Here is a 16,809-nt window from a genome sequence, read left to right on the forward strand (position 1 = left end):
CAACTAATCTCATTCATAACCTTTCGTAACAGTTCCCTAACCTTTGTCAGATCTGCAGGGGCCGAACCGGCGCCCATCGATTTGCCTTTTTAGGCAGACGCTTCATAAAAGCATTGACTGATGCCGCACATGCCAGGTCATATTTTTCTTTTCTCTTTCCCACCTCTCCCCCGGCCACTCGTTCTCTATTTATTACCCTGATCTGAAGTCAGCATGCTGCATGCGGAGGATGTGTGTCGATTGATGTGACAGGCCTCTGTAGAAAGGATCTGGGCTTTTTAAGGGAAGGCCGGGCCCATGTGGAGGTGGTTTGGAGGTGTCAGGGAGATATTAATGCGTCATCCTGCCTGGGTGAAATACAGCCCCGAGCTCATCTTTGATCTGATGCGGGTCATCTCACACACATATGCATGCAGACAAGCACACACGCGCATGCAGACACACACACACAGACACACTCTCTCTCTCTTTCTCCCTCTCTGACAAGCTGTGGCTCCTATGCTTCGTGCCAGGGCGCTGGGGCCAGAAGTATCCTAAATTACCCCTTCTCCTCTGGTTGGGCCCTGCATGGAATACATGTGCAGGATGCTATACCTGTTAATCCCCTGGGATTCTGAAGGAAGGCATGGCTCATGACTACAGGCCATATGGATTCTGTCTGGGACTCGCTCAGATTTTTTCCACAACCGCTGTTTTTATTGAAATTGTCAATTTCCTTTTATTCATTAGATCTGAAACAACAATCAGTGATGAGTTCAAAGGGTGTAACCTGTGAATATCTATGTAAATCTTCATGATCTGAGAAATGAAAATGTTTTCTAGTTAATCGTGAGAGGGATATGTCTGAAAACTGAGATACCATGCTTGTAGGGATACAATTCCCAAAGCATGTTGTACTTACAGGTGAACAGGAGAGAATCACCCCTCACGCTCAGCAGGATAGGCATCAATCTAACAAGTGTTTTACAACATGAAGTATAAGCAAATGAAATGGTGCAGAATAATGTACTTGAATAACCTATTTGTCTGGAAATGTGTGTTTACATATTGACTTGGGTCATAATTGAGACAAAATGCCCACATAAAATGAGTATTTGTTGTACTAGTAGCCTAAACTGTGCTTGAATTGAGTGAAACATCGTATTATTCTTACTGGAAAGGTTGCATGGTGAAGAAAATTAGATTTGGCCCAGGACCATATTGCATAGCACAGACACTGTGGAAGATCAACTTCTTACACTCCATCTCTGACCCCACTCCCCTGGCCAAACTGCCCTCCAGCATTAACCTGCAGACGTGGAGCAAAGGGTCTTGGGGGTGTAATCAGGGGGAAGTGTGTGTGCGCGTGCGTGTGTGTTTGTTGGTCTTTTAAGTGCTGCCATGTCTGTTGATGGTTTCTTCCTTTTTCTAGATTGTTAAGAATGTGGATTACACATGTCAAATATTACATATTTCTTTAAACCCAAGATATCCTCAGCTTCAATTACTAGTGACCAAACTTCTACCTCTTCTGAGACTTTCCAGACGGTTTTGGGGACTCTGGATGTGGGTAAAAGCTGTGTGACATGCAATATTACCATCCCAGTCAAAGAGATACACCAGACCCGGCACTGAGATGGCTGTACAGGCAGGAACCTGTGAGGGGCTGCCAGAATATGTCCTCACACCAGGACCATGTACATGTGTTCAAATAATTGTGCAACTTCTAAAATTGCTCACTGCAAAAATACATCTGAGTTCCGCTTATTTTCAGTAAGCTAAAGTAACAAATAAGCCTACAGTAAATGCATTAGTCCTACATATTTGTAGGTTATAATATATGTAAACATGTGTAAATCTATATACAGTGCCTTTAGAACGTACTCAAACCCCTTGACTTTTTCCGCATTTTGTTGTGTTACAGCCTGAATTTAAAATGGATTAAATTGAGATTTTGTGTCACTAGTGGAATTATGTTTTTAGAAATGTTTACAAATTATTACAAATGAAGAGCTGAAATGTCTTGAGTCAATAAATATTCAACCCCTTTGTTATAGCAAGCCTAAATAAGTTCATGAGTAAACGTTTGCTTAACAAGTCACATAATACTTTGCATGGACTCACTCTGTGAAATAATAGTGTTTGACATGACTTTTGAATGACTACCTCATCTCTGTATCCCACAGATATAATTATGTGTAAGGTCCCTCAGTTGAGCAGTGAATTTCAAACAGATTCAACCACAAAGAACAATGCCTCGCAAAGAAGAGCACATAATTGAAACGGTAGATGGGTTTTAAAAAATGAGGCATACACTGAATATCCCCAGTCACTACAAAGATACAGGCGTCCTTCCTAACTCAGAAGGCCAGAGAGGAAGGAAACCGCTCAGGGAGTTCACAATGAGGCCAATGGTGACTTTAAAACAGTTACAGAGTTTAATGGCTGTGATTAGAGAAAACTGAGGATGGATCAACAACAATACTAACCTAATTGATAGAGTGAAAGGAAGGAAGCATGTACAGAATAAATATATTCCAAAACATGCATCCTGTTTTCAATAAGGCACTAAAGTAAAACTGCAAAAAAATGTGGCAAAGAAATTCACTTTGTGTTCTGAATACAAAGCATTATGTTAGGGGCAAATCCAACACAACACATCAATGAGTACCACTCTTCATATTTTCAAGCATGGTGGTAGCTGCATCCTGTTATGGGTATGTTTGTCATCTGCAAGGACTAGGGAGTTTTTTAGGATGAAAAGAAACGTAATAGAGCTAGGCACAGGCAAAATCCTAGAGGAAAACCTGGTTCAGTCTGCTTTCCAACAGACACTGGAAGATGAATTCACCTTTCAGCAGAACAATAACATAAAGCACAAGGCCAAATATACACTGGAGTTGCTTACCAAGAAGACATTGAATGTTCCCGAGTGGCCTAGTTACAGTTTTGACTTAAATTGGCGTGAAATCTATTGCAAGACTTGAAAATGGCTGAATAGCAATGATCAACAACCAACTTGACAGAGCTTGTAGAATTTTTAAAATAACAATTTTCAAATATTGTACAATCCAGGTGTGAAAAGCTGAATTCAGGCTGTAACACATCAACATGTGGAATAAGTCAAGGGATCTGAATACTTTCTGAAGGCACTGTAACTATTTTGACAGTAGGCTTATATTGGTCTACCCGGATGTGTAAAACGCATTTTCAAGTGTTGTTTATAAAGTTAATTTAAACCAGATATCGAGGTACAGTATTTGAGTTCATAGCATTTATAAGAATAAAATTGCACCGCATAAAATCTTCCACCTGGGTGTAGTTTCTCACTTGTTATTTATTACATTCCTTCACATATTCTTCCAATGAATTTAACCCATGCCAGTATTTAACTATGAGGAAGGATTTCCATTAATTCTATCTAAATACTACAGATTATTTTAGATAAAGGTAAAACACATACACAGTGGGATTTTACTCCAATGTTAAAAGTAGACGTCAGCTGACTCTGGGAAAAACGGAGCATTTTGGTAGCAGATAATTCGAGAAATCACACACTGTTGGAGAATGGGTCCGTTAAAACGAACCAACTGCGCACTGTCATGTGTAGAAAACATGACATCACACATCAAGAGGTGGAACTTTGACAAAACGCATGCTGGAGGCATCCAGAGAAACATGAGAACTTTTCGGTTAGTTTAAGCTTTCTTCCTGTTTGACTTCCATATTATGAAAACTGGGAAAGCATACCGACTTTTGATTAGATTAGGGAACAAGAGTATATATATCCCCGTCTGCATAGGGTAGGTAGTTTTTATACTATTACAATACGGTATGTTAAACCTACGCTCACTAACAAAATGTTTACTGAATTTATAGACTAGAATAAAATATTAATTTAATTTTATAAACATGTACAGTAAGCTATTAGGCCTACTAAAACGCATAGTAAATATTTCATCTGAAATATTTTTCAGATGACATATAGGCCCATCCTATTTATATTTTGGTTATTACATAGGCTTATATTTATCATGTATTATATTCATCATGAAGATGTCGCTATTGTACTAAAATAGTCAATACGGAATGAAATGGGTATTGTTTATGATTATCAAATTATAAAACAACACACTTTTCATAATATGAATCATGCATTTATCAAAGGCCTAATAATCATGCTATATTTGTTAATTTTTTAAAAAGGGTCTATTAGTTATAGTCTATTTCATACCAATTATAGGAAGAGGTAGGCTAGAACATGAATTATTACAAATAATAATAGGTCTATTGTTACTTTTGTCATTGATATTTGATTGTTTTGACATGATTCTGTTCTAAGGTCCAGGGCTGCTATAATATAGCTATGGAGTGTAACATAAGACTGTTCCCTCCTGTTTATTAGCTGGCCAATCAGAGCCCGATAGTGCCTCCCTCTTCACTAGACAACTATTTAGCATCTGAAACTGGGATAAAGTTTCCCCCCCAAAAATTGGGGAAAAACTTCCTGCGAGAGAAGGACTACCTCAAGCGTAGGTTTGAAAGTATCCTACTCCAAAAACGTTGAGACAATAATAGTCGTAGAGTAAGACATTCTTTAAAACGACTTTCTGTCGTTGTCGGCATATTCTGATACATTTTGTAACCACAGCTTCAAAAGTGGAGACCGTTTTTTCATTTCTATCCTTGCATTTCTTTAAACGAGAAATGGAAGAGGGCTTAAGTTCTCCCGTCTCCCCAATGGATAGCCTACTGACCAGTGAGGATGAGTTGGACAGGCAACAGAAACGATTTGGAAGGAAAAGGAGACACAGTAAAAAGTCGAGCGAGGACAGCTGTCCGGGTAACGTGAAACGGGGCAAAAAAACGAGTCCGAGCAGCAGCACTCAGTCCTACGAGGAGTTGCAGAACCAGCGGTGCCTGGCCAACGTCAGGGAGAGGCAAAGGACACAGTCGCTCAACGAAGCCTTCTCGTCTTTACGCAAAATCATCCCCACGCTACCCTCGGATAAACTGAGCAAGATCCAGACACTAAAACTGGCCTCCAGATACATAGACTTCCTCTATCAGGTGCTACAAAGCGACGAGATGGACAACAAGATGTCGAGCTGCAGCTATGTTGCGCACGAGAGACTCAGTTACGCTTTCTCGGTGTGGCGGATGGAGGGCGCGTGGTCAATGTCTGCATCTCATTAGCATCCAAAGCCCTTCACTCAATGCCAAAGCGGTAGGTCGTACATTCAGCGTTACCTCTCATGCGAAAATACGAAACAAAACATTGTGTTAGTCCGCAATTATTAGTAGTATTAGTAGGCTATTATGCATAAAGGCCGTGAACATAAGAGTAGAGCATCTTAGGGCAAACATAAGAACCTGACATAGTTTGAAGGTTATTAATGATCCTGAAAAAATATGTTGTGGCTTTAGCTAAAAGTCCGCGTCAGGTCAACTATTGCACAAATGATCTGAAAGCGAAACAATTTCCCCTTTTACTATAGTGAATTAAATAAGTGTAGCTTATCCAATTACTCAGTGAATTTTCATGATAGTCATCTGGGTAGCCGTATACAAATGACATTCTTTAACATCTATGCCATGGCATCTGCATCTTGCAAACATTTGATCTGATGATTTATCACTCCAGTGTTAATCTGCTAAATTGTAATTATTCGATTTATTGCCTACCTCCTCATGCCTTTTGCACACATTGTATATAGATTCTCTTTTTTTCTACCATGTTATTGACTTGTTTATTGTTTACTCCATGTGTAACTCTGTGTTGTTGTCTGTTCACACTGCTATGCTTTATCTTGGCCAGGTCGCAGTTGCAAATGAGAACTTGTTCTCAACTAGCCTACCTGGTTAAATAAAGGTGAAATAAAAAAATTAAAAAAAATTAAAAAAAATTCACCAGTACGCGCGCACTTGGGGTCTGGCGCGCAGAAGCGCATGTGGATGACCTGAGCACGAGCCAGGTTAATGCACAGTTAGACAAGTTCTCCATCAGCATTGCCTGACAACACCACTGCTAAGTGAGAAGAGGAAAATGGGCCTTCTGAAATGTTCGTGAGGGTCGTTGAACACTTATTTTACAATGAGAATATGGCTGCTGTTTGATTATAGACGTGGGAACTTGGTGTTCTGAATGTAGCCAAAATAATGTTTTTGGAACATGTTTTACTTGCCAAACACTGAGGTAGCAACCAAAGACGACTATAAAATACGCTTCACTGACACTGGGGGAGTGAAATGGTTGAAACGTCAGGTTTTTTTTCTTGCTGTGAGTGGCAATGACAGCTCGAAAACACATTAAACTCTGCAGTGAAATGTCAGTCTTGCATTTAATCCTTGTCCGTTCATAACGACTTTTTAAGATGCGAGGCCTCTGAGGCCTATGGCAGATAGAGGGGTAGGCCGCATCAAAACGCAGCAGCCTTGAACAGCCTACCACGGGCAATTCACATTCACAATGGAGCGCTTTCCTGTATGGAGACCGCAGGAATAGCAACACTCGACTTGGGCCGGAGAGTTCAAACCAGCGTTTTATTATAGATGCGAGCGCATTGGGCATAGTGGGTATACTGGGTATGGCTACGGTCTCTTGAGAGTTTCTACTCCCCTTGTCATTGCACAGCGTTACCCAACCGTTGTGCGTCTTTGAGCTGTGAAGCAAGCCATTGAAACTCATTTATGCATGCCACAAAACCATCTGATAGTGCATTTGTTTTCTTGTCTAGTGTCATTGGCTTAGGCCTAATTTAATTGTAGTAGCCTAGTCTAATTATAATTTACAGTTTTGTACAATGGAGAGTCTTGCAATTTGCATAGGCCAATATATTAAAACAAATGTAGGCTGCTACAAAAAAATTGGGGGAAATTCTTAATATGCCTACATCTTTTTAACAGATTAGCTTTACGTCTTTTTAACAGATTAGCTATTGGCCAAAATAGTATTTATGCTCTGAATAGTAGCCCACCAATTTTAAGTAGGTTACTGATGTCTTGGAACAGGAGTTAAACATTTATTCCGTGAAAGAAACATTTCCAGTTAAATAAAGCCCGATTTTGGTTTAGTTCCCATGGACTGGTACCATGAAGTTTACAGACCGCCCACTCGTATAAAACAGATCTTCTGTAAAGAGGACAAATAAACTACACTATGGTGATTTGCGCACTCTACATTTAAAGGTGGCCTTTCTCGAACTAAACCGGACGTCTTTTCCGTATCCAATTCTGCTGTCAATGCTGTTTTGGGTTTCATTAGTCTGTGTGGAATGGCAAAGAAAAGCAAGTGAGAAAATTCGTCTTAAAATGAATGTGTTATCGTTAAACGACATTATAAAATACATCTCGACAATGTATGCGGCTGAAATCATGAGGCCTATATTAGTCTACTCGTAATGATACTAGTGACACGTTCATTGCGCTATTTGATAATGTAATCAGCATAGCTGGTTTTTCTTAAACTAAACCAAACAAATCCAAATGTATTTAACCCCAAAATATCTGAATATCAAATTGTAGTCTACTAATATTTACTAAACGAATTCAAGAAACAAAACGACCATCTTAAATCTAATAGGCCAACAAATATAATTGCTGCATTTTAGCTTTGACTCGTAAATTACAGAAAGGAAATGTAATCTTAATATTAGCCTACTATGAATTTAGAAATGTGCATTTACATAGGCTACATTATGAATAATATGACCGTATAAGTATTTCAATATTCACTCATCCATATAAATGAAAACCTCTTAAAACAGACAGGTGCTCATATCCCCTGAAGTCTGTTTGGCCTGCTCATATATTTTCCAGTGATGCAATTAGATAGGCCACTGTGGCTTATGCATCACGTTTAAAATGAAATCCCTTTCCGTTGTTGACATATGGTTTCACTCAGGGCCAAATCATTGTTTAATTAATGACTTCCCATGCCAGTGATCGTGTGCCACCCTTAAGGCCAATAGGCAACGCACTGTCATGGCTAGCCTATACAATCTCTTTCAGGAATTAAGTGCAATAAAGCTATGCATGTAATGTATTGGTAATAATCCTATTGCTTGATAACGTATATGCCTTGCAATCTGTAATATTGGTAATTGGTGCTAACATTTTGATGTTTTCTTTCTTCCCCTGATAGACTGTTTACTTCTACAAAGTATGAAGACACCCAAGGATCTATTGAAGAACCCACGAACCTCAGAAACATGGTCAAGAGGCATAATGTGGCGCACAACTCTCCTGGAGTGCTTTGAGTGCAATTACCTAACACTTGGAACAGTGTGAGAAGGAGTGAAGATAACCCTGAAAAGTTGCATACTCAGACAGTGTTGTAAGACGCTTCTCGTGTCTACTGCTGGCGCATTATCACGTTGTTTTAATGTCGGAATGGTGATGATAGTAGGAAAAACCATCTTTTATCTTTTTGGGGAAATTCTATTTCGTTCTGTCTGTAAAATCTCAAAATAGAAGTATATATAAATGTTTCGTATTGTACATAGGCCTACCTGTATGTATATTCCGTTTGTAAAGGGACCAATGCAATTTAGAATACGTTCTTGAAGTACACTGCATGGATTTTTCCAGATTTGACTTATAAGCAAGTCTTTCAACTCTGTCCAATGTACATTTTTTAAAACTTATTTATTAAAACACATATTTTTGAACAATGTAGTTGAGCCTTTTGATTTATGTTTCCATAGAATACCATAGCATACCCATTTCAGACAGAATATGTGGTATATTATGCAACCTGTAAAAAATATATATAAGGCCATGTTTATATGACTCCCTTTCAAACAGCCCCTTATTTACCACTTTCTTGTATGGTATATCCCTTTTATACATATCAGTGGGTAACCGGTAAATTGGTAGGGGAGGTGGGTGGGGGGTGTTTGGGGGTGTTGTTTATACATGGAGCCTGTTTCCATTTCAAATCAGAGAGGTATTAAACACTGGAAGTGTTAATGAATTTCCCGGCAAAAAAGTATAGAATCGTTCACACAGACCTGATACCTGGTATTTTGGTTACAGGGTCTGTGAAAATGCAGGAATCAATTAGGTGTTTTTGTATCTACCCATTTCAGATAAACAAAAAACAGGTATATAAAAACGCAGGCATGGGTAAAATAGTGGGATTTCGGTCTGCATGAATAGGTTTTAATAATATAGGCTATATCCCCTCTATTTCGATGTAAATTATTCCAGTATGTCACACAGTAAAGGAATAATCTAAGATTAAATAAACGGATGAAAAACCATATACCTACCTTTCTTTTTCGCTTGATCTTTTTCCATTTTGTTTGAGCTTTAATTTAGAAAATTATTGCAAATTAATATGTTATTCGCTGACAGTGTTTATCTAAGCGTCTCTTCCACGTTTTCTCCAGATAATCTCATAGATTAGGCAAAAACAAACACCCCTTTCACTGCTTATTGTAAGATTTTATTTAGGTTTTCTTTCCCCGCTCTTGTTGTGGAAAGAAATCACCAGCTTAAAGCCGTGATAAAACCGCAGGGCTTCATTAACAGTGGGGGAAATTCGAGCCAGTTTCAACAAAGGCATATAAAAGGCTTATCCGCCTTAATAACAACGTAATAATTTAAATAGCGATGCCTTGAGGGGAAATCTTTAATGAGCAAGGGACCCCGAACAACCGCAGATATAACGACAATAACTATCGCGCAGCTTTTAACTACCGGGGCTAGTTAACTTTTCCTTTCAATCTAACCACCACACCATCAAAGCATAACATTTTTGCATTACATTTTTCCAGACTTGGTGAAGATATAAATCTGAAAAAAAGTGAAAGGACCTTATTGTTAAATATGAACACAATGCGCACACATTGGGGTCACTCACTGTTGAGGGTTTTGGCATTCACTCCATTTTGAGAAACCCTTGTTATAATGTGGCTGCTGTTAATGTGTTGACTATTTTTGGCTTGCTTGCCATTTGTGAGTATGTAGGCCTATGGTCGTTTTGAGAAAGGTGACTTCCAAAAAACGTTCAATTTCACTGCAAGCGTCTTCAGAAAATATCATGAAAAATACTTGGAAAATAGAAAACTCACCTATTGTGGTTAATGATGTTTAGGCATGTGTAAGACGAATTCCTATTTTGAAGCCTAGAAGCCTGACTGCAAGCTACTGGCAGAAACATGCTCCAAAAACCTGGATAAACTTTATTAAGATGAGTTTTCAAATCCTTGTGGAGGAAATCTGGCAGCGTGTTTGAAGTGGAAGCACCTGCGATGGACTGTAATATATATCATCCAGTTGTGATGCTCTTGGAGGCTGCAGTAGGCTAGCCTATAGTCCACTCAAATAGGAAGCTGTGGCGTGAAGTCACACAGGCCTAGGCTATTCCCCATACTCGCACCTGCACAATATCCAATAGCCCTAGGCCTATATTCATCGCATGCACCTGTTCTGATTAATTAAAGCACCAGTAAGAAACAAGCTTTTTACCATTTTTAACATGTATTTTATAACAATTTATTTTGTTTCCTATCTTACCAAAAAGGGGTGCAACTTTCACTGGGGACAGGGGGGGACATGACCCCCACATTCTGAAATTGCATTTTTTGTTTTTTTTCATTGCTCTGTGATACAAAACTAGCTATATGTCAGGCAGCATATGGACATGTTTTGTAGCCTTTGTTTTGTCTCATTTCAACAAAAGTACGTTCGATGACGTACCATTGCACTATTAGCTAGCAGAGCTAGCCAAACGTTGGCTAACGTTAGCTAGCTCACTAACTTTAGCTATTATTTTTGCCTCAACCACACTAGACCTAAATCAAACGACGAAACCAGCGGCCAAACAATTGAAAACCGATACTCGGACGTTTTGTTCAGCGCAATGTGAGTTTTCATTAGTCAGTAAAGCGATGCGACGTTATTGATCTGTCAGTTACCCGAGCCAATTCCCTACTTTTCACACTGACATGGTATAAACAGCTCAACAGGCTTCACTGTCATGGGGCACAGTCAGTACACAACAATATGCTCATCATGTCTTAGCAGGATCAGATGGTGACAGGTGTCCCTCCAGGATCAGACAGGCAGGAAGACCAGTCTATGGAGCTCAGGTGAACTTTTAAGTATATTATAACAATATGGTGAATGGACATAAAGTTCCATCTTGAGTTGATGGGTAGGCTATAGTCTGGGGTATGGGAATAATGGTCATTTAAATGGTTGAGCCATTGATTCTATTCATGGTTAATATAATGTATAAATGTACACCAATGTAATTCTTTGTCATGCCTCATCTGAGCAGGATCAGATGGTGACAGGGGTCTTATCAGGGTCAGGCAGCCAGGGAAGACCAGTCTGTGACGGAGCTGAGGGGAATTTTAGCAGATACAACACTATTTTCTCTGTGCGACAAGCAAGAAGCTTCAAAGATCGAAACTATTTTAAGGCAGTCGGACAAAACTCGAAAGTACATTTCCAAACTGTCTTTTCCCGATGACACAAAACATGTAAAAGTAAAATTTGAGGAAGACATGGGAGACGCTATTGATGATGATGAATGGATACAGATGTGTTTGAATGCCCAGTCATGTTCATATAATCTCAGACATAAATGACTGCACTTTAAGACCATCCATAGATAGTTCTATATGCCAGTGAAACTGAATATCAGGCACTCAGAAATGTCATTATTCTGCTGTAGGTGTAAAACACAAAAGGGGACATGGCATGGTCTTGTGAAGGCTGGCTGAATTCTACCAAAGAGTATGTTCATCTATTTTAGGATGTCTGCAGATTGTCCCATTAGCATTGCCATTAATTGGAAGGTTGGTTATCCACCCACAATGGGTGGAAGAAATGTCTATGTTATGTATCACTAGATTTGATTGATTACAAGAATAAGGGTATACTGTGCAACTTTCATGAGGTCTGAATGCTTTATATGGAATGCAGTACGACAAAATGAGTCTGTATTGAAAACATGCCCATGTTAGGGGAGATAAATATTTAGACAATCCCTAGCTGCTGGGCTGCTCAGTCCTGGCCCTGGGTTTCTGAAATAAGCTGGTTGTCACTCTGGCCTTGGCCTAACACCTGAAACCAATAATGAATGTTTCACTAAGATCCTAAAGATGAGTGGGGTGTGTTGGGTTGGGCCGCTGCAGGGCCATGGACCACTAGGGGCAGGACGGGCTGACCCAGCTATGTTGTGTGCAAGTAAAAAGAGCTCTACAGTACTCTTAGGCCTATGATACGAATGATATGGAGGATGTACTGTTTCTGTGTGTTAATGTGTAGGTGTATGTGTGTTTTTAAAGAACTTTTGTTTTCCAAACCATTCCTTGAGAAATAAAAAAAGACGGGAAGGAAGTTGAGAGAGTTGAGTTATTGACTAGACTGGTGGGGGTCGGCCGTGCAGGCGGCTCAGTCTGGCTCGGCGGTCTGGCTGAATTTTGATATAAAGGATGTCTTAATAAAGACAATCAAAAGTCTTTGTACTTTATTTGTAAGAGGTGTTCATTTGTTAGGCTATTGGTTAAAGGTGCAACACAATATTGATTATTGAATTATCATTGATCTAGTTTAGTCTTATTAATCACTTCAACATATTTAATAAGGTACTCCTACCTAGCTTGATGACTGGGCATTTTTGCCTACTTTATGTTGTTCTAAATAGAGACAGCAAGAAGGGCCATGGGTCATATTAGATTGTGTAGAAATGCAGGAAATTAGCTTCAGATGCCCCTCAAAATGGGAGGACCCCCAGACCCCCACCAAGCTATGTCCCACACCACTTCTAAAACTAAAGTTGCACCCCTGCTTACCAATGATGAAGGCTACATTTCAGCAATGGATGGGCGAATAGATTTGCAATCTCTATGACGAATTTCAATCTACTTGTTTCAGGGTCACTCTCAGATATAAAGTGGCAATGAAATTATACATTTAACATGGTAGCAAGTGACATTGATTAAACCCTGGAACAAGTCAGGCATGGGAGTTTATGGTTTAGAAGAGTTTATAGATGGATAACCTATATCCAAGTAGCCTCTATGCACTTTATATCTTGCAAGTGTGGAACTAATCTTGGCATAGGCCTACGTGTAGGCAGGCTATAACTGGGCCTATTAGTTTGTCACAAAATTATTTTTCAACATTACTTTAGATTAAATTAAATTTAATAAATGTGATACTTTTTTCAATTAGTAAGACTATTTCCTTGCACTAAAAAGTTGAACTAATCAAATTCAGGAAAGTTAGGCATTGATGTAAATGAGAGCAATAGGACAAGGCAGTCTTGTTGGTTGGCCATGCATTGTGGTCGTGGTTGTAATGGAAGACGTCCAGGTGGCGATATGAGTAGGTCTACGAGGACCATTTCGGCCTAGTTCGGCCATCGGCAGTGACAACGGCTCATTGTCCCACGCTCGCACAGTATGGTAAATCGTAAGTGTTTCCCCTAAAATCTGATGTAAAAAAGCAATAAAATAAAACATTGCAGCCTCAAATAGGATTTCATGTTCGGCCTGGTCGCTCAAACGCTAAGGTTACATTACCATTTGTGGGGTTGATGCTGCATGACTTAAAGGTCAAATGCAGCCGTTTTTATCTCAATATCAAATAATTTCTAGGTAACATTTAAGTACCTTACTGTGATTATTTTCAGTTCAAATGATCAACAAGAAACTACAATTTCTTAAGAGCAATTTCTCAAGCAAGAATTTTGCTAGGACTGTCTGGGAGTGGTCTGAGTGGGGAGGGGAAAAGTGAAAATGAACTGCTATTATTGGCAGAGGTTTGGAACTCTCTTTCTTAAATGGGGTGGGGGGGGGTTCTACTAAACTAAAATATGAAATTGTTTTAAGATGGTCATACCAAGGATCATTTAGCTATTTGATTTAGAATTTTAGGACCCCTTTAGGGATACAAAATATATAAACAAATGATTTTATGAGACATAGGATTTGCCCATAGAAACACAATGAATAATAGATTCATACATTGAGAAAAAAAAATCAAATCAAAAGGAAGCTGTTTTAAAGTGTCTGTCCTTTATCTGAGAGGTATAAGAAAGATAAGGATTTTTTTTAACCTATATTTAACCAAAACATTTTTGCACAAAACACTTCCATACACACTCTTGGCCTTCTCTCAACCAGCTTCATGAGGTAGTCACCTGGAATGCATTTCAATTAACAGGTGAGCCTTGTTAAAAGTTAATTTGTGGAATTTCTTTCCTTCTTAATTTGTTTGAGCCAATCAGTTGTGTTGTGACAAGGTAGGGGTGGTATACAGAAGATAGGCATATTTGGTAAAAGACCAAGTCCATATTATGGCAAGAACAGCTCAAATAATTAAAGAGAAATGACAGTTCATCATTACTTTAAGACATGAAAGACAGTCAATGTGGAAAATTTCAAGACCTTTGAACGTTTCTTTAAGTGCAGTCGCAAAACCCGTGAAACGGCATGATGAAACTGGCTCTCATGAGGACTGCCACAGGAAAGGAAGACCCAGAGTTACCTCTGCTGCAAAGGATAAGTTCATTAGAGTTACCAGCCTCATTAGAGTTGCAGCCCAAATAAATGCTTCACAGAGTTCAAGTAACAGACACACCACAACATCGTCTGTTCAGAGGGGACTGCGTGATTCAGGCCTTCATGGTCGAATTGCTGCAAAGAAACCACTACTAAAGGACACCAATAATAATAAGAGACTTCTTTGGGCCAAGAAACATGAGCAATGGACATTAGACCAGTGGAAATCTGTCCTCTGGTCTGATGAGTCAAAATGTTTGATTTTTGGTTCCTACCGCCGTGTATTTGTATTCCCACCGTGAAGCATGGAGAAGGAGGTGTGATGGTGTGTGGGTGCTTTGCTGGTGACACTGTCAGTGATTTATTTAGAATTCAAGGCACACCAAACCATTATGGCTACCACTTAGTGGGACATTTGTTTTTCAATAGGACAATGACACAACGCACCTCCAGGCTGTGTAAGGGCTATTTGACCAAAAAGGAGAGTGATGGAGTGCTGCATCAGATGACCTGGCCTCCACAATCACCCAACCTCAACCCAATTGAGATGGTTTGGCATGAGTTGGACTGCAAGAGGGAAGGAAAAGCAGCCAACAAGTGCTCAGCATATGTGGGAACTCCTTGAAGACGGTTGGAAAAGCATTCCAGGTGAAGCTGGTTGAGAGAATGCCAAGAGTGTTCAAAGCTGTCATCAAGGCAAAGGGTGGCTACTTTGAAGAATATCAAATATCAAATATATTTTGATTTGTTTAACACTTTTTTGCTTACTACATAATTCCATATGTGTTATTTCATAGTTTTGATGTTTTCACTATTATTGTACAATGTAGTAAAATAGTAAAAATAAAGAAAATTCCTTGAATGAGTAGGTGTGTCCAAACCTTTGACTAGTACTGTAAGTGTGTAACCCAAGCTGTTCTGACGCTACAGACAGAAGTTGGCAGATCAGCGGAACCGACTTCAGACGAGTCCCATGACGCTTGTGGGGGACATAGAGCAACACGGAGAACACCATCATGTTTGTGAGATTCTCATCTTTCCATAGAGTCATTTTAGTTTGTAAGCCAAACCGCTTGGACGCTACAGACGTTTTCGTGAGAAGCAGGGAGCAGTGCTCGCAATAGTCTCCCACTTCTATTTTCTATTAGTTTACAATTCTAAACTTGGCAAAAAGGGAATGGGAACAATATCAAAGAAGGAACATGGCATTCTCTCTCCCTCGTTTCACAGGCCTGCTCCTGCCCATATCAAACGCGTAGGTGTAGGCCTGCTAGCCCACTAAACAACACAGTGCTGGGCGTGGTCCAGCGAGTGGTGCTTTCCAACCCGCTGGTTCTGGATGGAGGTGAGCGCTTTTCTCCAAGATGGCTTGCATAGCTGTCCATTTGTGCTCAGTTTTAATAGGCACACTATTAGTTACAACACCCCTCTCATTATTTCTCTCTCTCTCTCGCACACATTTTCTAATGACGCAGTACAAAGACATGTGCTCTCTGTTCACAGTAGTTTATTCCTGGGCGGAGTGTGCGTTTTAAGTTTGGGGAAGCTTACAATGAATCTTACTACCGTTTCTACCGATCTACGTGCCGGTTATGATTTTCGTATTTTCATTTTCATTTCAATAAGAACGTTTAGTTTCTCAAAATCATAGTCATAGTCAAGTGGAACCATTATCATTCACAATGGATTTATATTAAAAAAACGGACTTTGTTGACTCACTGTGTGAGGTGAAGAAAAAATGACTGAGAAGATCAGCTTATTAGTGGTGGTGAGACGTCAGACATCCCCAAATGGGCACTTTCCTACATTTGTACGCAGCAGGCCAGTTAGACTACTTCTATGCTTGCTCAGGCGCACGTTCTGTCAACATTAAGAGGACGGAGAAACCAGACACATGCTCATTGCTCACATGGAGTGCTCCAAACAAAATACAATGAAAAAATGGACAAAACTCATAAATGATGGTATGAAATAAATAATGAATGTGTTAGAATTGCAGGGAGACAGCTCAGCGCATTCTGGAGAGAGACACGCCTATATCTTCACCACACACCCCTCCCCTTCTTCTTGTCTCAACATTTCAAATTATACTCAAGACACATTATCGTCACACATATTTTAGATGCATTACTTTTCACTGAGAGTCTCATCTCAATAATCAGCTAGGCCTATTGCAACGTATGCTGCCCAAATTTACGGGCTTCCCAACTAGGCATATAGGCCTAGACACTTGTGATTTGAAACAACCCATAGCTTTAAAAGAAGCAAATCATCCTCTGTGGCTAAGTTTTATTTATTTTTGTATAG

The 16,809-nt window shown here is 39.5% G+C and overlaps 1 protein-coding gene across 1 annotated transcript; it reads left to right on the plus strand.

Moving 5' to 3' along the window:
• Positions 1-4,454: 4,454 nt before the first annotated feature.
• On the plus strand, positions 4,455-8,652 carry LOC139546993 (twist-related protein 2-like). Its single transcript, XM_071356016.1, has 2 exons — positions 4,455-5,206; positions 8,123-8,652. The coding sequence occupies exon 1, from the start codon at positions 4,687-4,689 to the stop codon at positions 5,173-5,175; it is 489 nt and encodes a 162-aa protein (XP_071212117.1). The 5' UTR covers positions 4,455-4,686; the 3' UTR covers positions 5,176-5,206; positions 8,123-8,652.
• The last annotated feature ends 8,157 nt before the right edge of the window (positions 8,653-16,809 follow it).

The sequence above is a fragment of the Salvelinus alpinus genome, chromosome 20, assembly GCF_045679555.1.
Source record: "Salvelinus alpinus chromosome 20, SLU_Salpinus.1, whole genome shotgun sequence".
Lineage (NCBI taxonomy): Eukaryota > Metazoa > Chordata > Actinopteri > Salmoniformes > Salmonidae > Salvelinus > Salvelinus alpinus.

Bases quoted from the DNA above. Each gene is read 5' to 3' on its own strand.
- LOC139546993 (XM_071356016.1), top strand. From the start codon at position 4,687: ATGGAAGAGGGCTTAAGTTCTCCCGTCTCCCCAATGGATAGCCTACTG.